General features: G+C 40.2%; 1 protein-coding gene across 1 annotated transcript in view; it reads right to left on the bottom strand.

Annotated features, from left to right (window-relative positions):
* LOC147727913 (coiled-coil domain-containing protein 17-like) overlaps window positions 1–27,088 on the bottom strand; it is a 751,707-nt gene that overhangs the window by 168,826 nt on the left and 555,793 nt on the right. The window contains exon 8 of the mRNA XM_086961839.1: window positions 19–206. Within this exon, the coding sequence (XP_086817965.1) occupies window positions 19–206 (188 nt within the window). The remainder of the gene's footprint in view (window positions 1–18; window positions 207–27,088) is intronic.

Below are 27,088 nucleotides of genomic sequence, written 5' to 3'. Positions count from 1 at the left end.
ATAAAACCAGAAGCTTACCACAGGAGGGAGTGTAGAATATGAGATCTGCTGGTGTACCTCACGTGTTCCAGATGTTTTCAGATGACGTCTCAGCTGCTTAATCTCCAACTCTTGCTTCAGAATTTCGATTTCATTGTTCAGGGTCTTCATTTTCTGTCTTGTGTTGGATCTAAGAAAAGTTGGCATATCGGCAGACCTCTCTTTTTCTGCAGACAGAAGGAAACTCACTAGTGTCAAGAAGGAATTAAAAAAAGTGAAATCAGCGAAGCAGCCACTTTCAATACATTACAGGCATATGTTAATTTGTTGGCTTTCACTGTAGAGAGACGATATCGTGACACAAAAAGACTAATGCACTCCAGTTATATTGTCCCTAAAGAGGAATTCAGAACCCAAGGTATGAACAGCTGTCGGTGGTGGTGTCCTTGAATCATTGTAGATTAGAAATATCGTTCAAGTCCCTGCACTTCACGATACCACCAGAAACCTAACCTCTAGATTCCCATCAGACCGACCCCCCCAAAACACCTCCAGATTGACACAAAAGCACATAGGTTCCTTGAGCATCTGGGAGATACCAAAGAGGCCCATAGGGACCATGAATCCACATGAACCATAGTGTACATACCTCAAGAATGGAACCACTGTTAACATTGTTTGCTTTCGGTTAGTGGAACCGCATGCAACTTCTCACTATTTAGGGTGCAGGATCATATTTTTTTTTGTTTAAAATGTTGCTATTTGGTCTATTTTTTGTTACTGTGTTCCTGCTAACATATTCCACACTCCAATGCAGAATATTCATTCGGCAAATACAATTCTATCTACTTCTGCCTAAAATCTTCCACCTCCGGTTTTAAAAAAAATATTACTTATCTGGCGATACCTACAGTCTGCAACAAGGAATGGAGAATCCATGTGATTCAACCCAGTGATGTGTATGATAGAGACACGACTGGATAAACCACGCGTGCCTCTACCATGTAGCCTAAACAGCGAAGGTGTGGAGTGGAGAAGTGTGGCTCAATGATTAGAGCGGCAGACCCTGTTGCAGAGGTCTAGCCCGGGACCAGCGTGCCTCTACCATGTAGCCTAAACAGCAAAGGTGTGCAATGGAGAAGTGTGGCTCTATGATTAGAGCAGCAGACCCTGTTGCAGATTTCTAGCCCGGGACCAGGGTTCAATTCCACGCCTCAGCGGGTCTTGGGCTCCAAATTCCACGGACCTGATAATTCTCGCCTCGGTGCCTATTCCAATCATGGAGTGCAACTCTGGGTAATAGCTTGCTTAATCTCCACAACGGCCCCCACAACTCTAGGGATGCCTGGCCTCCACCTTGGGGGTGCCCAGGAGTGGACGCCTCACAGGAAAAGCCAGGATGGGTTCCACAGCGGTATTCGTACAAGCGCCTTGAGACCCTTGCAGGTGAGTAGTTGCTATACAAGTATCAATTTACAATGTCTTAACCACACATTTCTTTACCACACATGCCTTTATCACGTAATTTCGTGGTGAACATGAAAGGTAAAGGGGTATGCGTGGCTAAGGTCACGAATCCACTCACACACAAATTCCTACAGAAAGTGATAGTATTTTCTATGCATATAAGTGATGACTATTAGCTAAATATCCTTGCTTATGCTTGATAAAGTCAGCCTCGTTTCAGGTGGCTCACTTTACCATCGATCACTCTTTTGTACTTTGGACAACTACTAAAAAAATTATTGGACGTGAATCTGAGGTTGTGCTGCTCTTTTACTGACTCCCGCACAGTCTTTGCTACTGAGAGCCTGTAATACTCCCCCCCCCCCCCTCCCTGATATTTGATTTTCTATACAGGCCTTGCACACAGCACATTAGGCACAGAAGTTGGATAATACAGAGCATTTATTAAACAGAACGGAAACAATAAATGCTCTTCATCAGGAGGGGTCTTCTGGCATTCGCTTTTCAGTCTAATATGCCAGATCTGCCTGCTGCTTTAAAAACCCAGGCTTTTTTCCTACTAGAAAGGGGTTTCAAACATATTCCGTGCATCATTTACGTGGAGGATCTGACTCTTCTTGAATATATGGCTATTGGCCTTCCAAGGAAACTATATGCATTATTAATACCTTGCAGAGAAAACGTTCTGAAAATAGATTTAGAAAGAACAAGAATTATGAGTTTTGGAAAAAATAACAGACTTTAAATGGTCAAGCGATGACGTAAGTTCGTATATTTAAGCATTATGTTTTATAAAAATTCGAAATGAGCTCACCATATGAAGACAGTGAACGCAAGACTCATGGATCCTCGTTAAAATTCACTCATATTTATGGCAGCGAGGTTATGACTTGCTCCGCTCATAAAAGTTTATAAATATAAAATCCTGCCTTTAGTCCAGTATGGGCAGTCAAGTGACGGGGGTTGGTTCAGTAAGGGAACAAGAGGCTGGAATCAGTAATACTCAACAAGGAACAGATGCCTCTTGTACCATGGATTCTACCAACTATTTACAGCTACAGAATATTTTCTTCACTTATTTAATTTACAACATTTGAATTGACAGTACCACATTTTAGAGCCCAGCTCTTTATAAACACCAAAACTCACCGTATGCATTTGACAGTGTCATTATTTTACTTGTCTTTCACTCTTGTTTCTGTTTTCTCAGAGGTGACAAAGTTATACAATCTTAGTGATGGGTTTTCTTTACACAAAACGCAAAACTGCGTACAAAATAAATCTGTATACAGTATTACGAAAGCAAAGCATATAAAACATTGACCTCTATCATCTTATTCATAATCAACTGTGCAGTCCTACTGCAATCGTGTGGTATGGGGCCTCTAGGAATGCTAAAGCCTCTATACAAACTGATTTAAAGGTCATTAGTGAAGAGGTCAGGGAAGGTCTGTGAAAAAAATCTAAAATGTACAAGCTGTCTAAATACAGCCTATATGCCAGTCATTCTGATGTTTTCAGCTCTTCAACGTGGGGGATCCCTTGGCCTCTGTGTGGGGGGTGCCGACGCGTTTCGACCTTCGTGTGGGGGACCAAGAGGATTTTCAGAAGGTCTTCCTCGGGGCTTGGTGTTTATGTATAGGACTCTGAGAATAGCTACACAAGAAACCCCCTGTTACATTTACAATTATTACTTTAGGGGACAATTATATTTTTTCTTAAATGCCTTATGTAAGAGATCCCAAACCTGTACACAAGTACTCAAAATGTAGCTTGGTTGTAATCCGAACTTCTCAAGACCTGAACGGTATAAAACCATTTGGGAAAACAATGGTGTGTGCAAATGCTTTTTAAAAATGCAATGTTCTATATATCATTTTTTTTATTTTCATCTTTTTATACTCACCAGTACAAAGTTTTTAAACCACTTTTTGTATAATATCAGATTCAGTTAATATATGAGGTAATCACACTTCTGTATTACATGCACTTTTTCGATGTTGTTTTAGGAATCACACGATTTTTAATTCTTATCAAACTTTGACTGGAATTTGTAATCTTTTTTAATTATATGTAGATGTTTCATATTCGTTTAATCATATTGTATTTATGAATTTGTTATGGGCAAAATCTCAGTAAACTTACAATCTAAAATCTCTGAAACTTACTTTCCATAATACATCAATGTACTGTGTTTGAACATCATAATACACTCTTTACTGCCCAAAACAAGTAAACCCACTTGCCAGAAAATAATTTGGGATCTGGTCCTTGGAGTAGAATTTATTTTTTTATTTTTGACAATTTTATATTATGCAAACACGACACAAAAGGGTTTCTGAGAGATTTCTGTAGGAACCGTTTACACAGTTGCACAAGTTTAAACAAAGGTCACACACAAATTCCTACGGATAGTAGTAGTATTTTTCGTGTAAGTAAGTGATGACTATCAAACAAATCTTGCATGTGCTTGATAAAGTTAGCCTTGCTAAGGCCCGCATTATGCCATACTGTAACTAATGCGTTGTGATGTAGGGCTGCAAAGTGTGAGTGGGTTGTGGTCCTTTCCAAGTATGCATAACCTGTGGAAAATGGTCTTCCAGTTTTTGTAGAAGGCCAACTTCACAGAAATCTCCTGATGCTGTAAAGTAAAGGGAATGAACACAACTGTCCACACCCGACTATCAAAAGTGCTTAAATGGTGATGCTCAAGGCAATGATAAGTGATTTACTAGCTACACTGGTTAACTCCTGTAGTGATTAAGTATGTTGTTTAATGAGGTATTTGAAAAAAAACGGCATACTATCCTGGAAAAAAATGATTAAAAAAATAATATTTTGACTTCCAAGACATGCAGCATTTCACTATGCACATCTATGAGCTGCTTTACAGAAATGTAAACAAGCATTGTCAATGATTGTCGATTTGGGTTTTATATAACAAAGATTGTCACGAGCTTCAGTAATAATCAGAAGACTCCCCGACCGGGGCGAAACCACAGCCCTCATCCTACTGGACCTCTCAGCCACTTTTGGGCACCGTCTCTCACCACACCATAATCGCAAGACTTCACAACGCTGGCATTCGCAACAAGGCTTTGGACTGGATCCGCTCCTGCCTGACCGGCCGAAACCAGCGAGTCAGACTACCCCCGTTCCTCATTCAGCCTACAGAGATAAGCTGTGGAGTACCCTGGTGCTCCTCCCTGAGCCCAAACCTCTTCAACATCTACATGGCCCTCCTTGCAGCCATCGTCAGAAGCGACAGACTCAACATGATCTTCTACCCCGACGACACCCAGCTGATTTTCTCCCTCACCAATGAACCCACAGCTGCCAGAATCAACTGTCACAACAGAATGAAGGTCGTTGCTAACTGGATGAAAGACAGCACCCTCAAGGTCATCTCGGCCAAGACCGAAGTACTCATCCTGGAACCCACCCCCCTCAGCCTGGGATGGCTCCTGGTGGCCCACCGCACTAGAAACCCCTTCCGCCCCTATTGAAAGTGCACACAACCACTGCATCATACTTTACTCCTCGCTCTCAATGAACCACCAAATCAATCCAGTATCCTCATCCTGTTTCCATAAGCTACGCCTGCTTCGAAAGACTTTCAGATGTCTCCCCACAGAATCCAGAAAGACAGTCATCCGCACACTCATCACCAGCAGACTTGACTACGACAACGTACTCTAAGCCGGCGTCACTCGGAAACAGCTCAGGAAAACTACAGAAGGTCTAAAACGATGCAGCCAGAATGGTCCTCGACATCCCCTGCCACAGCCACATGTCAACACCCCAGAAAACTCCACTGGCTTCCAATCAACAAGAGTATCACCTTCAAGCTCCTCACACATGCATGCAAAGCTCTCCATGACGTAGGACCAGAATATCTGAGCCAGCGCCTCTCCTTCCACACACTAGCCAGACAACTCCTCTCCGTCCAACTCACCCCGTTCTTTGTCCCACTGATCCACATGACCAGAACCGGAGGAAGATCCTCCTCCTACTTCGCTGCCAAGACCTGGAACACCCTGCCCCTCCACCACAGGCAATCCGCATTGTTAACCCAAATCAGGAAGGACCGCAAGACCTGGCTCTTCGACTGAACCCCCACATACAGACAGATCAGTAGCCCCCCCCCCAGCTTCTTGAGACCATTCACAGGTGAGTAGTCATGCTTTACAAATCCCTGATTGATTGGTATTGTTAGCCATTACAAATGCTTCTTTCTCACACACAGGACAGTTTGCTGTGTGCTACAAATGTTGTTTTGGAACGGAACATCTGAGGAAGTATGCACTGCTGTCTTCTGCTCTGTAGTTTGTGTTGGCATTGAGGAAAGATTGCACTGCAGCTGCACATGTTGCACTTCAGATTCAGTGGAAAACATTTGTTCTGATGGCAAAGCTTCAGCTAAATAGAAAGGTGGTTTTAGGGAGTAAAAAAGAAATTACTGGATATGTCTTGAGGCCCGACATGTACGTGAGTTGGACATTTATTCTGTTTTTGAGGAACAAATCTTATTTGAGGAAAAAAAATCTTCTCATTGGGATTTTGTTTATGAAGAACAGAAAAATGCTGTTAGAGGCGCTATAACATGGGCATCAGGCTATATATACATTTTAACTGAAAGCGCTATGGTCGAGTCAGCTTTTGCTGAAAATTTCAGATGATACGGCAGGAAACTCCACTGTACCACAGGAGTGGGGCAACCACTGCTCCAGCAGCTTTTGTGCCAGCTCACCGATCACTGAATGAGCTCTGATGTCCCAGTATGCTTTCCGCGCTTATAAAAATGCATCCTGCACTGCATCTCCAGAATATAATGATGCTAAAAAGGAGGGAGTCACTTTTAGTGCCACAACAGCAGTCTCACTTTGCGCTCCCGGTAAACATCTGAGAAAAATCAAACCTCCCTCAAATAAAAATTAAATTCCCAATTTATATACATTTCTGTGCCCCCCCCCCTTCTTTAACAAGGAAGCTGGACTACAAAGATGGGATGTTTAAACCTATTGCTTCAATTATTAACTCATGTGTTTATATTTAGAGCACTGCCAATGAACCAGGTTATGATCAAAATAAGTGCCCATACTCTATATGGATTGTATCTGGTTTTGGAGAAAAATATACTTAAGGAAATCTGTTCCCCATGAACCCATTTCCTTGATTCCTTTTTCAAATGCATGTCATGCCCCATGTGTCGAATTTCCTGTAGTGTGTTTGGTTCCTGGGCCACTTCATGATACTCTTTTTAGTCCCTGTCAACCATTCTTCTGTTCCCTGCCTCCTACTAATTTTCTTTTTTCCTTTCTTTCTCGACTTCCACCATACCTGTGGGAGTGGGTGTGTGAATCTCCATGTGGATCTGTGAGTGAGTGCATGAGTATCTGAGTTGGTCTGTAAATAGGAACATGAGTGTCTGAGTGGGTCCGTGAGTGGGTGAGTAAATGTCTGAGTAGGTCTGTGAGAGCGTGCAAGAGTCTTGAGTGGGTCTGTGAGTGGATATGTGACTGAGTGAATCTGTTAGTGGGTGTGACTACCCCTGCTTACACCAGTATGCATCCACAGTTTCCCTTGCTTTTATCCAAATACCTTGATATGTACCAATACCCCAAAACATCTACCACTACCTATACCCTAGATTCTCTACACTACCTGTACCAATGTACTTCGACGACTAACTATGTTCTACTGCCCCTACCCCTCCCTATAGGCAATCCCTGTAACTCAGTAGTTTACATCCGACTGCCTCAAGCCCTTTCTACAACCTCATGACTCTACACTAGCTATTCAATAGTTTATCTATGACTACATCCTCGTACCTCTATGATATCCCCATTTTTACTCTTATCACTACCCCTACGTATTCACTAGTAAATTCGCTAAATCTATACCATAGTATCACAACCTCTCTTTATACCCTATTATTCTTCACCCATTTACTATTACACCTATCTAGACCCCAGCACCTTTACCCTTGGCTGCACTCTAGTACCTCTATCCCAGTACCTCTCTGCCTAACTATACCCCGACTATACCATTTTATCTCTACCCCACTTATTCCCTACTGCATCGACCATATCTATACACTTGTACCTCAACAACTGCTATACCCGATACTGCTGCCTTGTGAAGCTATCAATATCCTAGAACCACTATCTCCTTTTAACCTGGTGCCTTTAATGCTACATAAACCTTAGCACTTCTACTGGTATCTGAACCCACTCCTGTAACTTATTATACATACCACCAATTACACCATTTTACCACTCCCCCATTCAACATCTTAGCACTTATACCTATACCATACTATCTATACTCTGCATGTACACTAGTGCATGTATCCCTACCTATACCATAGTAATTCAACCACTCCCTATGCTCACAAACCCTTAACTCTTGCTATACCCTTTTACTGCTCCATCAGACCTCCATTCTTACTTATACTCTTCAGCTACCTATGCCCTAGTTAGTACCTGTATCCCTTTGTATGGGAAACAGCCTTTACAACAAAGTCTTAGCCATGCAATACCTTTACCATGCAGCCTTTACTATGCATGGCTTTACCAGGTGCCTTTATAACGCATGGTAGGAATAGTAGTAGGGTGTGATAAAAAGTGTTTTTTGTAAAAAAAAAAAAAACCTTAGAAAGTCAATGACAAAAACCCAAATTTAAAGAAACATTGTGGTTAGGTGAATTTTTCGGTGACAACATTAAAGTTTTGAACAAAAAAAACAGAAATTCACCAGTTACAGTTAGCAGCGCAAACTTGAACCACTGCAATGCACCGCTTATGACCTCACATATTACACCACTCATGACATGTTCTATGACATCATTCTGACATAACTGATGACATCTCATATGACATAATTGATGACATCTCTGATTCCTATATATATATATATATATATTACAGTGCGGCAGTAGCCCTCTGTAGTTATAATTAGGGTTCCCAGGAAAACGAATTAAGAATTCCTTGAAGTTTTGCTTGCTAATAACTTTGCCCATTTGATGAATCACCATGAAACTTTACAGTCCTATTGCTTTTTCTACAATGGCAGATAAGGCAACATTTTGCAGGGATTCATCAAGATGGAGCAAAGAAAAAAAAGGTTCCCAAAATGCAATTTTCCCCAATGCACGGTCAATGGACTTTTCAGACAGACGTAGCACGAAGAGAATTGAACGGATTGCAATGAAATTTGGCAGGATTATATATTATGGTGTGTAGATGATCCTTTTGGGTAATACAGGTAAGTATTTTGTAACTTATAAGGCATTTTAACTTCACTCCACGCCACGCAACTCTACGCTAATCCACTCTACGTCAGTACACTGCCAGCCAATCACGGCATTGCTGTTGGAACATGGATCCATGGTGGATCAGCGTCTCTAGATGTACATAAATCTTTTTTCTCCAAAACTACTGATTAGATTTACACCAAATTACAAATAGCACTGTTTCTGGACCAGGATCTAGCTTTCTGCCACATTTGGTGTAATTCTGTTCAGCGCTTCCGGCAGTAGTCATGTCTAAAATCCCTATGGGAAATTACATGAGGAAAATGCATTCCCCCCCCCCCCCATTTTCTCATCCCCTGCTTGACGCTACTGAAGTAAGTGTCAAAACAGTTTTGAAAATGTTGTGAAGATTCATCAAACAGCGCCAAAATTATTAGCACAACAAAAAAAGCTTTTCCTATGGAAACTAGGTCCTAACTATAACTAAACAATAACTTGTGAATGTCAGTAGGCAATATATATATATATATATATATATATATATATATATATATATATATATATATATATATATATATGAAGAACCACCCATCCTGAAAGAAAGGTCGGAGGCCAGAGGGGAGATCAGATAGGAACCAGCTTTATTCAGGCAGGCAAAGCAATGTTGGCGGGCGGATGTATTTTGGCGTTTCTGCCTTCTTCGGCGCCCTTCATTGCAGGTGAGGCTCAAACTCAATGTCCAGTTTCTGCGTCCTTTACATTAGAAGACTGGAAGCTCCACCCCCAAGCTGATGAGGCTCACCTGTTGGCTTTCGTGTGACTTTGAAAGAACTCCAACACACAGAATGCACGGAATGGGTGCATCTGGGTCGGTGGTGTGCGGAATGTTGTTAAAATAACAGGAGACAAATCCAGGTGCTGCAGGTGGGTAGTTAGGCCACACACAAGAGTCTGTCCGAATCCACCAGCCCCTCCTCGAGTCCCCTCGGACTACTGCTGCCTCCAAGTCCAAATGAGCAATACGGCATGGACAGCCATTATCCACAGCGTCCTAATGGAGGTAAATTACCTCGCTCCGCCGATATATATATATATCCAAAGAAACCCTCCTGAAAGAAATGCAGAGGCCACAACGGGGAACAATATGAAAACTTTTTTATTGCGAAGTTGGACGGCACTCCGGGCGTATGCATTTCCGCAGTGTAGCGTCGTAAGCGCCCAGCGTGGTACTCAGGAGAATGGTCGAGTGCCTGTTAATTAGTTGAAATTTCATTCACTGCCCCATTTGTAGATCATTCCGCCCTTGGTGATGCCTTAGAGCACCAATCATAGTGTCTCTAGAGTGCGAAGCACTTCATATTCCAGCATTCAGTGTTTAACTAGGAAAGGGCAGCCAAATGGTAGCGCGATCCACAAAGTAGCACTCGATCACTTCTCTCACTGTTGCCGTGTCTCCTGCAACGTAGAGCTTCCTTGGGTCCCCAACTGCACAACCTTTGTCATCAGGGATCAATTTAACGGGGGTAAGTCCGACGGTGCGCCTCGCCCAATGCGGAGTTGGTCACTCCGACACCGCTGTGTTTATCCCTGTTGGCTGGGGTGGGTATGATCCGTGTCAATAGCTTGAAGAAAAAAGTTTTTCTCACCAAGGCAAGAAAGGACGCCAGTGTGGATCAGGCCGACTTGCATGCAGGGACCGCTGTGAATTGCCGCTGGCTGGCAATTGTCAATATCCAAAGGAACCCTCCTGAAAGAAAGGCAGAGGCCACAACAGGGAACAATATGAAAGCTTCTTTATTGCGAAGTTGGACGGCACTCCGGTCGTATGCATTTCCACTGTGTAGCTTTGTCAGCGCCCAGCGTGGTACTCAGGAGAATGGTCGAGTGCCTGTTAATTAGTTGAAAGTTCATTCACTGCCCCATTTGTAGATCGCTCTGCCCTTGGTGATGCCTGACAGCACCAATCATATTGTCTCTAGAGTGCGAAGCACTTCATATCCCAGCATGCAGTGTTTAACTAGGATAGGGCAGCCAAATGGTAGCGCGATCCACAAAGTAGCACTCGATCACTTCTCTCACTGTTTCCGTGTCTCCTGCAACATACAGCTTTCTTGGTTCCCCAACTGCACAACCCTCGTCATCAGGGATCAATTTTACGGGGGTAAGTCCGACAGTGCGTCTCGCCCAATGCGGAGTTAGTCACTCCGACACCGCTGTGTTTATCCCTGTTGGCTGGGGTGGGTCTGATCCGTTTCAATAGCTTGAAGAAAAACGTTTTTCTCACCGAGGCAAGAAAGGATGCCAGTGTGGATCAGGCCTACTTGCATGCAGGGACCTCTGTGAATTGCCGCTGCCTGGCAATTGTCACTATCCAAAGGAACCCTCCTGAAAGAGAGGCAGAGGCCACAACGGGGAACAATATGAAAGCTTCTTTATTGCAAAGTTGGACGGCACTCCGGGCATATGCATTTCCGCTGTGTAGCTTCGTCAACGCCCAGCGTGGTACTCAGGAGAATGGTCGAGTGCCAGTTAATTAGTTGAAAGTTCATTCACTGCCCCATTTGTAGATCGCTCTGCACTTGGTGATGCCTGACAGCACCAATCATAGTGTCTCTATAGTTCGAAGCCCTTCATATCCCAGCATGCAGTGTTTAACTAGGAAAGGGCAGTCAAATGGTAGTGCGATCCACAAAGTAGCACTCGATCACTTCTCTCACTGTTGCCGTGTCTCCTGCAACGTACATCTTCCTTGGGTCCCCAACTGCACAACCTTCATCATCAGGGATCCATTTTACGGGGGTAAGTCGGACGATGCGTCTCGCCCAATGCAGAGTTAGTCACTCCAACACCGCTGTGTTTATCCCTGTTGGCTGGGCTGGGTCTGATCCGTTTCAATAGCTTGAAGAAAAAAGTTTTTCTCACCGAGGCAAGAAAGGACGCCAGTGTGGATCAGGCCGACTTGCATGCAGGGACCTCTGTGAATTGCCGCTGGCTGGCAATTGTCAATATCCAAAGGAACCCTCCTGAAAGAAAGGCAGAGGCCACAACGGGGAACAATATGAAAGCTTCTTTATTGCGAAGTTGGACGGCACTCCGGGCGTATGCATTTCCGCTGTGTAGCTTCGCCTGCGCCCAGCGTGGTACTCAGGAGAATGGTTGAGCGCCTGTTAATTAGATGAAAGTTCATTCACTGCCCCACTTGTAGATCGCTCTGCCCTTGGTGATGCCTGACAGCACCAATCATAGTGTCTCTAGAGTGCGAAGCACTTCATATCCCAGCATGCAGTATTTAACTAGGAAAGGGCAGCCAAATGGTAGCACGATCCACAAAGTAGCACTCGATCACTTCTCTCACTGTTGCCGTGTCTTCTGCAACATACAGCTTCCTTGGGTCCCCAACTGCACAACCTTCGTCATCAGGGATCAATTTTACGGGGGTAAGTCCGACGGTGCGTCTCGCCCAATGGGAGTTAGTCACTCCGACTCCGCTGTGTTTATCCCTGTTGGCTGGGGTGGATCTGATCCGTTTCAATAGCTTGAAGATAAAAGTTTTTCACACCGAGGCAAGAAAGGACGCCAGTGTGGATCTGGCCGACTTGCATGCAGGGACCTCTGTGAATTGCCGCTGGCTGGCAATTGTCAATATCCAAAAGGAACCCTCCTGAAAGAAAGGCAGAGGCCACAACGGGGAACAATATGAAAGATTCTTTTTTGCGAAGTTGGACGGCTCTCCGGGCGTATGCATTTCTGCTGTGTAGCTTCGTCAGCGCCCAGTGTGGTACTCAGGAGAATGGTTGAGTGCCTGTTAATTTGTTGAAAGTTCATTCACTGCCCCATGTGTAGATCGCTCCACCCTTGGTGATGCCTGACAGCACCAATCATAGTGTCTCTAGAGTGTGAAGCACTTCATATCCCAGCATGCAATGTATAACTATAACTATATTAATATATAAAATAATTAATTTATATTTACTATATATATACAATATATATATATATATATTCAATGAAAAAACCATTGGTTATAGAACATATATAGTTAGGAATTTGCATTTACAAAACCTTATTTTACTCGCATAAAACCATTGAAATTCCATATATAGTTAGATGTGCTAACTATATATCGCGCACCCGCAATCCACTGCTGATGATGTCACATATTACATCATTCATGACATGGTTAGTGACATCACTGATGACATCACTGATGACATCTCAAATGACATCACTGATGGCATCACTGATGACAACATCCAGTGACTGTATGTTTCTGTAAAGTTAAAATATGTCTTACATATTGAAGAATGAGTGGATGTATAAGTGTCTGGATGAAGGATTTAGTAGGTGCATGACTGACTGTATGAGTGAGTGATTAAATGTGTCTCACTGAGTGCATGGGTTAGTGACTAGACTGTCTTAATTTGTGCATCATTATGTCTGTTGTTCTGAAAACTGTTGCATGTGTTGATAAGTAGCTATATGAGTAACTATATGGGTTATTGGTTGGTTGCCCAAGTATTTGTATGGGAGACTGAGTGTGTGTGTGGGTGGCTGGGAGGTGTATGACTCTGTGCATAGATGTGTGAGCAGTTGATTCACTAGATGTAGGGTTTCAAAAGTGCATGTGGAAACAGCTGTATGGGCGGTTGACTGTGTGCATGAGTGTATTGGTGAGTGAATGGATATCTCAGTGCTACATGTCAAAGTAAGTACATATGTAAAACACAGTACATGTGAGAGTTGACATTTATAAATAACTGTGCATAAGAGCCAGTGAATGTGTGAGTGGCTGTATGGATCATTGTGAACATGTATCAGGGATTGTATAAGAGAGTAAAGTAAATATGTGTTAGTATATGTTTGAATAAGTAAGGTGTGTATAACTGTATAGTTGAGAAAATGGAGGTGTGATTGATTTTTGGCATAACTGACTAGGTGTGTGAGTAACTCCATGGATGAGTGACAGTCTGTGACTGTCTGTTTACACTGATTGTATCCAAGGTTATATTAGAGTCTGAAGAGGTTCATGGTATTATCACATGAATGATATCATCAGTGATGTGATCAGTCATGTCAAATGAGATGTTATCAGTGATTTTATCAGTGATGTCATTTGAGATGTCATCAGTGATGTCATCAGTGATGTCACTAACCATGTCATGAATGATGTAATATGTGACATCATCAGCAGTGGATTGCGGGTGCGCGATATATAGTTAGCACATCTAACTATATATGGAATTTCAATGGTTTTATGCGAGTAAAATAAGGTTTTGTAAATGCAAATTCCTAACTATATATGTTCTATAACCAATGGTTTTTTTCATTGAATTTTCAAGGTTTTGTAAATGCAAATTCCTAACTATATATGGACTATAACCTATGGTTTTTTCTGTGAATTTCATTGTTTTTTTAAAAGCTAACATCTGTAGCTGTAAAATGTATTCTTCTTTAAAACCCAAAATATATTTTAGATGTTTATTGATAATTTTTATTGAAATATTTTTTTTCTTCGCTTCCGGTAAGCGAACCGGGAAGCTTTCCGTTAGCTCATCTTGATGCCGCGATCTAGTACGCGAACCGGTAAACGTTTCGTTAGCGGAACTGTGACGCGTCGCGGAAGCGCGACGTATCATTGTCGCGTAATGCGTCTTATGACGCGCCGCTTTAGCGCTCCCGAAAGTGCTCCGGACCGCGAACCGGAAACGATGCGGGACGCGGCGCGCACCGCGTAACGTAAGCGGAACAAGTCATGTGACTTGTTTATCAAACTTTTCATTGGTTCATTTCACTTTTGGTTTCCAAATGATGTATGACTAGGTCATGTGACCTAAAAATAAAACTTTTCATTGGTTCAGAATTTTTGCTTTTCCCAAATCATGTAAACCCGTTCTTCTTTCCTCACTCTGACTTTCATCTTGGTGAGAGAAAGGCCATTTTCCATTTTGATTGCAATGGCTTCTATCTTTGCTTCAGCTGGTGGACCCCCACCACCACCTCAACCTCCTCATGACAAGAGAGGACCACCATCACAATTCATCTCCAACAGAGAGGAGGAAGAGGACGACTTAGAAGAAGAGGACACTGATGAACCTGAATTTATTCAGGAGTTGCCCCGTGTTTCCCGAAGGAAAACAAGTTTTATATGGCAGTTTTTCTCAATTCCTCGAGGGGAGAAGAAGGTTAATGCCAAATATGCCACCTGCCTAATTTGCAAAAAAAGATTATCTCGAGGCACAGACAAAAAGTATAGTATGGGCAACTATACTATGCATCGCCATATGGTCAGGTGGCATCCATTAAATTACAGCCGGGCAGAGTTAAGGGACCTGCAAGATAATCCCCCGACAACTCCTGTGGCCAGATCAACTTCAAATATATCTTTGACTGCAAGAGAGGCACAGGAAACTGTGCCAAACATACAGCCAAACTTCAAGCACATGAAGTTTACGTGCATACATTGTGGTGCTATGCTCTCATGTGGCAACATGAGCGTAAACTTAATCAACTTGGTGTTTGATAACCATAACTGCCCTAACCCACCCAAGCAGTAATTTTTTCTTTGCTCCTGTTGAGCCCTTTTCAATGCCTGTTTTTTTGTTGTTTCCCCTCCATGAAAAACACAAAAAAAACATAAAACTGTTCTAAAAATACAAAAAAAACAAAAAATGTTCAGAAAAAAAAAAAATAATAAAATAACAAAAACATAAAAAAAAAGTTCTTTTCAGAACCTCCTCCCCTTTCAAATAAAATTGCTAGAATGTTTAGCACTCTGGCAAGCTCTATTTCTTTTGGTTCGCTTTCCAGTTCGCTGCCCGGTTCGCGAACTTGAAGCGAACCAAAAAAATATTTTTTTTAAAAAAAGAAGAGTTAGTATAAGCGAAGTAAACAGAGAGTAATGTAAAAAGAAAGACAGCTATAGGGAGTAAACCAGAGATACTGTTTAATAGATCTATTTATTAATTCAGGATGACGATAAGGTGTGATGTCTCCTGAGGTTTGTTTAAGGTGAGACCTACTCAGGGTTACAGATCAATTTTACACTTGTTGAAGAATGCAGAGCAGATAAAGCATGTGAAGGCCTACCAATGAAGTAAATCATGTCCTCTTATTACATCATTCATGACATGGTCAGTGACATCATCAGCAGTGCATTGCGGGTAAAAAGAGTAGAAAACATTTACCTTATAATTCTTGTTACCTTTTTTAAATATTTTTTCATACTTTCAATCTGTAAAAGAGAGAACAAACATTTCCAAAAATATTACAACATGTATTTAAAAATTAGAAAAGAAAAGGGAAAAGGTTCAAGAAGAAACACTTTTTCAACAACTTTGACATTTACAGAAGCCTCTGCTTCTCTACGTCCCCTACACAATCCTAAAGATATATATTTTAAACAAACAGTATCTTCATGCTGATGAACTGAGACCTATTTTGGAACATGGTACTTCTTTTGCACTGCTGATGTCTCACAATAGTGATGCAATAGCAGCGCAAAAAAGATGTAAAGCCATCATAAAATTGTGTCTAATATTTTAAATGATAGTTTCAGGATGCAAATAAGATGTGTGCTTTCAAGAGCTTTCTTTGAGGTGAGGCCTATTCCTTTTTTAAAAAAAAACAGTACCCAGAAGTACAGCACTGTAAGCATTAAAATTGACACTTACAGAAGACTCAGTTTCTCCATATCTACCTCACATTTCTAAATGTATATCATAAGTACAAACAGAAGAACATTAATTATACATGTTAAATGGTTTATTTTTGCTGTTCTCAGAATGTATCAAATTTCACTTAAATCAGTGACTTGAAGGTATTCATCATGTAACAGCGGGGAAAAAAAAACACAATCAAAATGACTGTGTTTAAAAAACCCATACAACCTAAGAAATCTGATTTCAAAACTCCTTAAAATTAACTTACTTTCAATGACGTCGAAGGATCTCCTATGAACAGCATCCACTCTGTTGTGCTATAAATATTTTCAGCCCGCCACTTTCTGAAAAAAAACCTCCATCGATACGAAAAATATGTTACATAGAAGAAAAGACTTCTCTCATTCTATCACATGTTTCCACTAGGCCAAATCATGTTGCCGCGATTCGCAAGTCTTGTAATTCTTCCAATCAAATCCCGACATTTTCTATTCTCGCAACTTTCAAAAAGAATACATTTAAGATTATTTTCACAATCCTGGACTACTAATATCTTACCCTTCTTTGTCACTCATGTTCTCCTTTTCCTATGACACTGATACTGCTTACTATGAAGCAGACTTACTTGCATCAGGTTAATATAGTTGGATTTTTAAATTGACATTATAATTAAAAGTTTTGGACCAATAATCTAGACAGCATTGCAGACTTACATTCCCTCTACTTCATGAACCTTTTGCAATTCTTCACAGGAAATCCCGAGATTCTTTCATTAAAATTTTGGTTTTAAAAACACCAGGTAAGAATTTTTAAGGTCAAACGGCAATTTTTTTTTGAAAGTTACAACGGAATCATTGCAGAATGACCAGCCGTTTCGAGACTTTAAATAAGCTGTATAATGTCCTGATGTTGTTGAAGGACCATCGTGATAGATAATTGCTACAGTTACAAAAGTCCTTCCTGATATTGAAAGCTGAGAAGCCACAAATTTTTTTATTAAAGTTGACAATTTTGATCCATCAGGCCTACATCGTTGGATCATTAAAATGACATACTGTCCATATCTACGTATAAATAATGTTGACATCATTTCAGATTTACATTGGCTACACTCCATGTTGTGATCCGCTGCATTTACTAACTTATTAAAGGAGACTGATTTACTGTCTGGCAAAGTTAAATATATAAATCTTTCTGAGTCTACACGAGTAGTACTTGATACCCTACAATTCTCGCAGTCATGCTGCCATTGATAAGAAAGCCCAAACAGGTGATCTACATCTACACCCTCATCTTGGAATACATCAAGCATATACATTAAAAACTCCTGACAATCGTGCTGATTATTTTCAGAGAAGTCTGTTTGACCTGAACATTCATCTAACAGATAACGAACTTCAGACACACTTTCTACTTTTGTTCGATCAGTGCTACATTTCTCGAAAACAGAATTCAACAAACAGCATAAAATTTGTTCTGAATTCAACAGAATCTGTTCTTTTAAACTCTCTAGTGAAAAGAGAACATTAACCACTACATTTGCATAGCAGTTGACACCAGAACTGTTTTCAAATTGAAAACCGACAACATCTTCAACAGAATTCACTTTCTTTCTGCTAACAATTTTCGGTTCATTCACTTTTAGTCTTTTTGCAACAACCTCCCTACTATTACTGATATTTCTACGTTTCCGGCCTACCACACGTTTCTCAAACAAAGGATATTGAGGCAAATGTGGCGCATACTCTCTTCTTAACCTATTGTATTCCTTAACACAATCTAGATCCGCACAAATGTTTGTGACATCACAGTCAATCAAGTACAATCCTGATAAAGTTCTAACTCGTGACAATGCCACATATGCCATACCCTCCTTGAACACAGAACTGCCAATATTCACCAATGCACTGTCTACACTTAAACCTTGCGATTTATGAATTGTTACCGCATATGCCAAGCAAACAGGAAACTGTTTACGGCGAACATATAAGTCTTTAACAAGCAAAAACCTAGCAGAACAACGACCAATTAGCTGTACTTCCTCAATGCCATCAAATTTAATTTTTAAAAATTCTATTCCATCTCTATTTCTGTACTTCTCAAAATCAACAACATTACCCATTGATCCATTTACCAGACCTCTTTCAACATGTAAATTTCTTCTCAAAATGATTCGGCAATTTAAACACACATTCAAAGTCTTTTCAAAACCCGCTGTTTTAGATATAGTCTTCTCTAATGAATCCAATTTTGATTTCAAATTTTCTGACAAAATAATTGTTGATCCCATGTGCTCTATTTTGTCAATAGCTTCAAGTTTCACAATCTCTTGCTTTTCTAAATTCAACATTTTGTTGTTGAAGATGGCACATTCTGCAAGAGTTGGCATCAAACATATTCCGGATTTCTTCTCAGTAATTTTCTGAAAAATATTCTCAGCCACAATCTCTTGTTCGGGATATAAATTTGAAAGTAATCGTGCATTTAAAGCTTCTTTTCCATGCTCGGTCACTTTTCCAATTCTAATATCTTGTAGAATATTCTTGTAATCTTCATCTTTTGCCTGACGCATATTTTCATGCAGTTCAGCATAATTGAAGTTTAACCATATATTGACGTTGCCAATGCTCCCTAGGCACTTCCTGGTATCTTCATGCGTGAGTATTTTGAACACTGGTTCTCCTTTTACTGGTGTCAGCTGCAGAAGATCTCCGAAAACAATGATGTGTTTGCCACCAAATAACACATCATATTCAGTTTTAAGTACTTCTTGCATTCTCAAATGCACAAAGGCAAGCATGACATTGGAAACCATGCTTACTTCGTCAATGATAAGTAGTTTCATTTTCCTCAAGACTCTTGAAACTTCACAGCAAGCATCCCCAGATAACTTGTGATATTGTAATTTGTTGTCATGCTCCACCGGCAGCATCAGTAGACGATGCAAAGTAATACCTTTAATGTTATGTGCTGCAAGTCCAGTAGGAGCGGTGACAACACAAGACAGCGATGACTCAGTCCTTTCCTGCAGATAGCATGAAATTGCTTTAATGAGGAAACTTTTTCCAGTTCCCGCTTCTCCACTCACATACAGTAGGACAGGCTTCAACGATGTACATGAGCACTCTTTCTTCTCATGACTTAATCCATGCTCAATTTGCTTGGTAACTTCATCATATAGTTTCCTCTGCTCAACGTTGAGTTGTTTTTCCAAGTCTTCTAAGTTAACTGAATCCTCCTGAGCATGTGCCATGGCTCTTTCCACTTCATTCATAGCAGTGGCAGCTTCATTTTCGATAATAGGTGCTCCAAGTGGATCTTGACTCAATGAAACAGAACTCTGACTGTCCTGAGAACTGTCACTGGCAATCTCGGCTGCAATCGTTGCTTCCTGCTCAATTTCCAAAGTTAGCATTTCTTGATATTTGGGAAAAGCAGGACATTCTATGCTATCCTTAGCAGCAGTGAAAGAGTCTTCGTAACAGAGGAAATCTCCAAGCAGTTCCTCTTCTGCACGCCAAGGCTTGAAAAGTTGCAAAAGTGCTAAATAGAAAAGCTCCTTTTTTTCTGAAGATTCGCCACTCAATTTTCGATGGTTTACTAATTGGCATTTTCTTTGCTTGACCAGGCATCCCTCACTTCCAATTACAGCATACACTCCTTTCTCAATATCTTCTTTGATGTTCCTCTTGAATATATAATTTTGTAGAACCTCATATAGACAAACATTCTCAAGGTGACTGCTTCGATTTGGATAATATGTATCCAACATGTTGGTCTTCAAAATGTCGGTACTGTTTGGTTCCTTTTCTGCCAAATATTCAATTTCCCGGACAGGTTTTAGAACCCGATTTCGCGTTGCAGCAAGACCAAGACTCGCCCAAACAATACTCCTGGATTTGGCATAGAGACTTGCTGAAGACAATCGATCTGAACATTCGTAAGCTCCGATTTCTCGATGCGACAACATCTTCAGACTGAAACTGTACAACTTCTTGCTGAGGCTCTTTTCATGGGAAATGTCCTCCCACATATCCTTCAGTTCTGTCTTTTCTTTTTTGGTGATGTAAAATGTCACATACCGAGCCACAGCCATACAGTTGTCACCCACAAACTGTATATCCATGTTAGCATTCCACATGGACAAAATCACTGGGTTGTAGTCGTTGATGTACTTGGACTCTTCGTTCCTTTTCAAATTGTATGTATTTTTGGGTGATTTCCTCGTCACATTATGTCGCAGTGAAGACATCAAACTGTTCACTTTTCCTTTAGAAATCACCGGTCGTGGAAAGTTGAAACGACATTTGGTGTAGAACTTGTCCTTGTTTCTGAATTTACGACGACAGTACTTTCCACAACGATGGCTTTGGAAACGTAGAACTTGTTCTCTTAGGCTTTTCTTCTCCGTTGCGTTTGGAACAGCACACGTAGAATACTGTTCTATGAAATTCATCACTAAGTCATCCGGATCTGTTCCAAATTTAGGTGCATCCTTGATCCACAACAACATATGTATATGAGGAGCACCTCTTGCTTAGTACTCCTTTCTCCAGAAGAAATCCAACACCTCTCCAAGAGGTGGATTCTTCTTATTTGTGATGAAAGACATCATAGCTTCAAATCTATGATTGAAGTACCTGCATACATTCACAGGATCCAAAGAACACAGTTCTCCAGGTGTCTTGAATTCAATGTTTTCAATATTTCCATTTGCCTCTCGTAGAAATTCAAGTAAGTCTTCCCAACCATACTCGGCACAGCTCAGAGTGAGGAACCATGTCGGAGTTCCTAAGTTCCTCAGCATACATTTTAAATCACCATGACGACGGTACCAGTACTCATTAGTACCACGCTGACACGCCATGAGATTAATTAAGTGAGAATCCAAAATACTGTCTTGGACATTGACTTTATGCATAAAGTCCCTTGCCGAGATATTTCGCATCTGTATACCACTTTTTAAGATGTGGTTCACTGCATATGACAGTCCAGACAGATCGCTTTCAAACAGGAGATGAAACAAATAGGGAATGCATTGACGAAACCTAGGATCTTCTGCATACAATCGTAAAGTCCGGTATTTAGACGCAGGAATTTGATGAGGTCGCTCATCATATCTTCCTCCTCGACCTGTGGGAAATAGCTGTGGGAAACACTGAGCTTCCAAACTTTCCTCCCAAACACTAATGGGACTCCCTTTGGCTTGTTTCATTTGAAACAACTCAATAGCATTCCCCATGACTTCCTTGGAATGCAAAGGATGAACACTATAATGTTCATATATTTTTTCACTTTTAGAGGCCTCTACTTTCTCAATTTGGCCAGCACACAAATCGCTATCCTCTTCATCACTTACTTCCTCTTCTGCAACATATACATTCTTATAGTACTTATTATTTTTCTTCAAATACACTGTTGCCTTTTTGACTTTCCTAACATCCACTAAATCTTGCCATATTTTCTTATTCTTTGTCGGAACCCCATTAACCAAGATAACCAGAGGTTCCTCTTCCACTTTTTCTATTCCAATTGTGTTAATGTTTTTGTTCAAATCTAGAGGCAAATAAACAACTCTTCCCTTTAATCCTCTCTGTAAATCTGCTGGAGGCAACTTCCCTGTCTTTGGCTCCATTCTTACAATAGCCTGAAAGGGATGGATACTTTGAATCAAAATAGATTCATAAGTATTTAAATCCTTCAATTAAGAAGGAATCTCAACCAATTCCAGATTATTATGAACTGCCCTAGCTGGTTTAATTTATTACAACAATACGTACACACACGTTGATCCGATCCTAAATCAAAATAATTTTCTACCATCAAGTATGTGGCAAAATCCTTCCATTCACTATTATTTTCCCTTTCACTTTTTGCATATAAATCCACTACCTTAGTCTGATTCTTATAATAAGTGCGTCGACAACATACACAAGTGAAATTAGGCCTCTCACTTGATTTCATCTGAAACGTGGCAATTTCCTTATGAAAATTATCTGTACTGGAAACCTGTACATTATCTTCAACATTACCCTCTACTTCAGGGTCAATTTCAACATTCTCATCTTTACTACTAAAGTAACAAAACTCAATTTCTTCACAAATATTCTTCACATCTATTTCAGAACCATGCAAAAGAGCAGCACATAATTGTTTAAGCATAATTGCTGGACTCTTAGCATAATACAACATTCTCACTAATTTTCTCACTTTATTATGATGCACTGCTACCATCCTGAAATGATGAAAAACACCCTGGCATACTCTCCTGGAAAGACAAGCCAGTGAATGACCACGCAAACCTGTCATTTGTCTCACTCTGCAAGGATCTAAATCTTGCAACAACTTCATTTTCTGCTTCAAACTTTTCTTATTAAATGTCCGTATAAAATCACAAAGCAAATTGATGGAAACCTGTCGCACACTGCAAATAGAACTACACTTCCAAATGTACACAGGACCCTTAGGACGTCTTCCTAAAACCTCATCACTTAGCACCTCTTCTGTCTCTGTTGTCACAAGTTTTTCTTTTTCAACTGGACAACCATCCTTCACTTCATAAGCTCGACCACTGGTGTCAACTGCAAACATCAAATCATTATCCTGAAAATAACTCTCCTCATTAAAAAATGCCTCAGAACTTGAACTATGCATCCATTCTCCGGAAAAAACTTCACAAAAGTTACTAGGATTTACTACTCTCTTCCATCTACTGTTTGTTTTGAAATCAGAAATTACCTTGCTTAGTTTCCTAATTCTATTGATTACCAAAATAAACAACTTTCGCTTAATTTCAAAAGCATGATCAATAATTTTCTCTACATTTTTCTTCTTCTTATAAAATGCCGCTTTCTGTTGGCCTTTTTTATTTATTTTTTAATAAATTAACTATTATCCTGTTACGGAACATTCGTTTTCGAATGTCCCTAAACTGTTGTTTCCTTCTACTATCATGCACAGAGTTATCTCTTCCTCTACCAGTAACATTTTTGATGGGTCTTTCCTTTCCATTTAAATTACTCTTCTTTTTCTGAACTGAAACATTTTTGCGAAAAATACTTTTTTTACTAAAAATATTTTTTAAGAATGATTTTGTGCTCTTACCCGGAGCTTTCTTGGTGTTTTGATAAGTATTTGGGGAAGAGGACTGCTGCAATAAAACATCATCCTGCTGTCTTTGACGTTTTCTAGCCTTTCTAATACGATTTCTTGTTGGCATTTTTCAAATTAAAAAAAGATCTGCAGTTGAATCTGTGGAAAAATATAATAAAAAATGTTATTAACCACTATTACCAAACAGTAAATGAAGAACAGTCATCAAAAACTTAACGCCCTACTTATTATTTAACATAGAAAATCTTTTGCACCAGCACTGCATCACAAGGACATTTTCAGTCATTTCCTCTTGAATGCAGGTATACAATTGATTTATATGCTGTGTTTAAAAACGATTTTTTGAAATCAATTACATTTCTGGATATGTACTGCTAGAGCTTCATAGGTTGCTTTGGGTCATATTTATAAGGCATATGAGTGTCTATAATGTTATTTTTCCTTTTTAAATGGAAAGCGTTCTTCATGGTGCAAGTTTCTTGTAAATACGCTCCCACCTGCGAAACGGAACTTTGCGATGCGAAGCTGATTGCCTCCCCGGTGTCTGTCAACATTCTAAACAGACCGGAGCGGCCGCCATCTTATCTCTCGGTAGGATCGAGAGAGAAGAAGAGGTGAAAAACGAAGGGGGAATTTAATGAAAGGGGGCAAGGTATACCCCTCTTGATCCCCTAGGAATGTTGTTGGGGTTTTTAAAGGGTCCCGTGGGGAAAATAAAAAAAATATATTTTTCACGGTAGAAGCGCTTTCCGAACACCGAACTGGGCCGCAAACTGCTGGCGAAACGGGAATACGCCATTTTGTGCTTCGTTTTAATTAAATTACTAGGTATAAGGGGGTGCGGGAGACCATTTTGTGCTTCGTTTAAATTAAATAACTAAGTATAAGGGGGTGCGGGAGACGTATCCTAATCCCTTATATTTTCTGAGGGTGGCTGAGAAGGCTCATATATGTTGATACATGTGTTCCAGCGGCTGTGCGTGAGCTTTTTTTTTTTTTTTGCTGCGTGACGTCTGTTAACGTTCGATTCGAAGGAAATCAGGAAGTGTTGACCACCAATTTGTCAGTGCGATAAAATATTTCGTTATAAATGAATCCTTATTGATAAACATTGTCTGCGCCATCTTGTCTTTTTTACAATGCCACAATTTTGTCGTGCACGGCAGCCATTTTACATGCCAGGCCGGTCCCAGGCTATCACCTAGCCCCAGCTGTAGAGAATCCAGACAGGCCAACACTCCCGATTCAGGCGTCAGACTACTGATTTCAGTGCTACTCTCCCGCCTCCCGATGCCTGCAAACAAAAACCCGGGAGCATATTACCAACAACTAGCGATAACTTGTTTAGAGACAAAAATTATCGCCGCACATCAGCGATTTTTATCGCAGATAAACCTTGCTATTAGCAAGGTTTATCGCAAATGCGATAAAAAACGGCCGCAATGCATGAATATCGCTGAAAAGTCAGCAATATTCATGCATTATCCAGCAAATGCTCTTAGCCATGTTATCCACCTCTCATTGGATAACATGGCTAAGAACAGCTCGCAAATGCGATAAGAAGCGGCCGCAATGCATAAATATCGCTGAAAAGTCAGCAATATTCATGCATTATCCAGCAAATGCTCTTAGCCATGTTATCCACCTCCCATTGGATAACATGGCTAAGAACTGCTCATGGCCCCATGAGGAACGCTTTCCATTTAAAAAGGAAAAAATAACATCATAGAAAAGAATCGTTTTTAAACACAACATATAAATCAATTGTATACCTGCATTCAAGAGGAAATGACTGAAAATGTCCTTGAGACACATGAAAGCGTTTTCTGGAATGCCCTAGCACCATTTTTTGGACATTATTAACATGGCTATGTAACTCCCATAATCAAAATCTAAATTTGCCAAGCGCAGGTGGGAGCGTATTTACAAGACACTTGCCCCATGAGGAATGCTTTCCATTTAAAAAGGAAAAAATAACATCAAATACACTCAAATGCCTTATAAATATGACCCAAAACAACCTATGAAGCTCTAGCAGTACATATCCAGAAATGTAATTGATTTCAAAAATGGTTTTTAAAAACAACATATCTGTTTCAGCTTACATAAGAGACCATGGAATAGGCTTCATATACAACAATAACTTGTGTTACTGCATGCCAGAATGCTACACCGAATATGCAATTACAATTTCTCAAAGTAACAAAATCTATTTCTATATCACTACAGACAAAGCCACAGTTTAAAAACACAGCTTTCTTCATCATTTTCTCCTTAGGAAGGTTTATCGCAAATGCGATAAAAAACGGCCGCAATGCATGAATATCGCTGAAAAGTCAGCGATATTCATGCATTATCCAGCAAATGCTTTTAGCCATGTTATCCACCTCCCATTGGATAACATGGCTAAGAACTGCTCGCAAATGCGAAAAAAAACGGCTGCAATGCATGAATATCGCTGAAAAGTCAGCGATATTCATGCATTTTCCAGCAAATGCTCTTAGCCATGTTATCCACTTCCCATTAAATAACATGGCTAAGAACTGCTCAGGGCCCCATGAGGAACGCTTTCCATTTAAAAAGGAAAAAATAACATCATAGAAAAGAATCGTTTTTAAACACAGCATATAAATCAATTGTATACCTGCATTCAAGAGAAAATGACTGAAAATGTCCTTGAGACACATGAAAGCGTTTTCTGGAATGCCCTAGCACCATTTTTTCGACATTATTAACATGGCTATGTAACTCCCATAATCAAAATCTAAATTTGCCAAGCGCAGGTGGGAGCGTATTTACAAGACACTTGCCCCATGAGGAATGCTTTCCATTTAAAAAGGAAAAATAACATCAAAGACACTCAAATGCCTTATAAATATGACCCAAAACAACCTATGAAGCTCTAGCAGTACATATCCAGAAATGTAATTGATTTCAAAAATTATTTTTATAAACAACATATCTGTTTCAGCTTACATAAGAGACCATGGAATGGGCTTCATATACAACAATAACTTGTATAACTGCATTCCAGAATGCTACACCGAATATGCAATTACAATTTCTCAAAGTAACAAAATCTATTTCTATATCACTACAGACAAAGCCACAGTTTAAAAACACAGCTTTCTTCATCATTTTCTCCTTAATTCATACTATTCTCTATCTAAAATAAATAAATCTTTTCTCACCTTAGCAAATACTTTTTGACTTTTGAAAACAGTCTCAGAAATACACCAAATTGTCTTCAGCAGAAGAAAAAGGATGCACTCCAGAGTCTGCAGCTATTGAAAGCACAGAAATACAGATATTCATTTCACATATCTCTCATATTAGCCAATCATAACTCTTCCCTCACTTTTTTCAAATCAAAACCCTTCCCCCCTCTGCCCTCTCTGCCTTTTTTCCATAGCAACGACCTCCTGGAAGACCTCTCATGTTTGCAAATTCACACAACAATGTTTCAATTGAACTCTGAACTCTCAGTGCACCTGCGTATCCAGTGCAATCTTTCATTAAAAGTTTCTTCCTTGACCATTCAAATTACATCTTTCAAAGAACACATCCATGCACCCTAACTTTCTGTTTTCAGAAATGGAAATACACCAATCACTGC

This window comes from Lissotriton vulgaris, chromosome 3_1 (assembly GCF_964263255.1).
Source record: "Lissotriton vulgaris chromosome 3_1, aLisVul1.2, whole genome shotgun sequence".
NCBI classification, from domain to species: Eukaryota; Metazoa; Chordata; class Amphibia; order Caudata; family Salamandridae; genus Lissotriton; species Lissotriton vulgaris.
The sequence above is the reverse complement of the archived record's forward strand: the minus strand, read 5'-3'. Positions and strand labels throughout refer to the sequence as shown.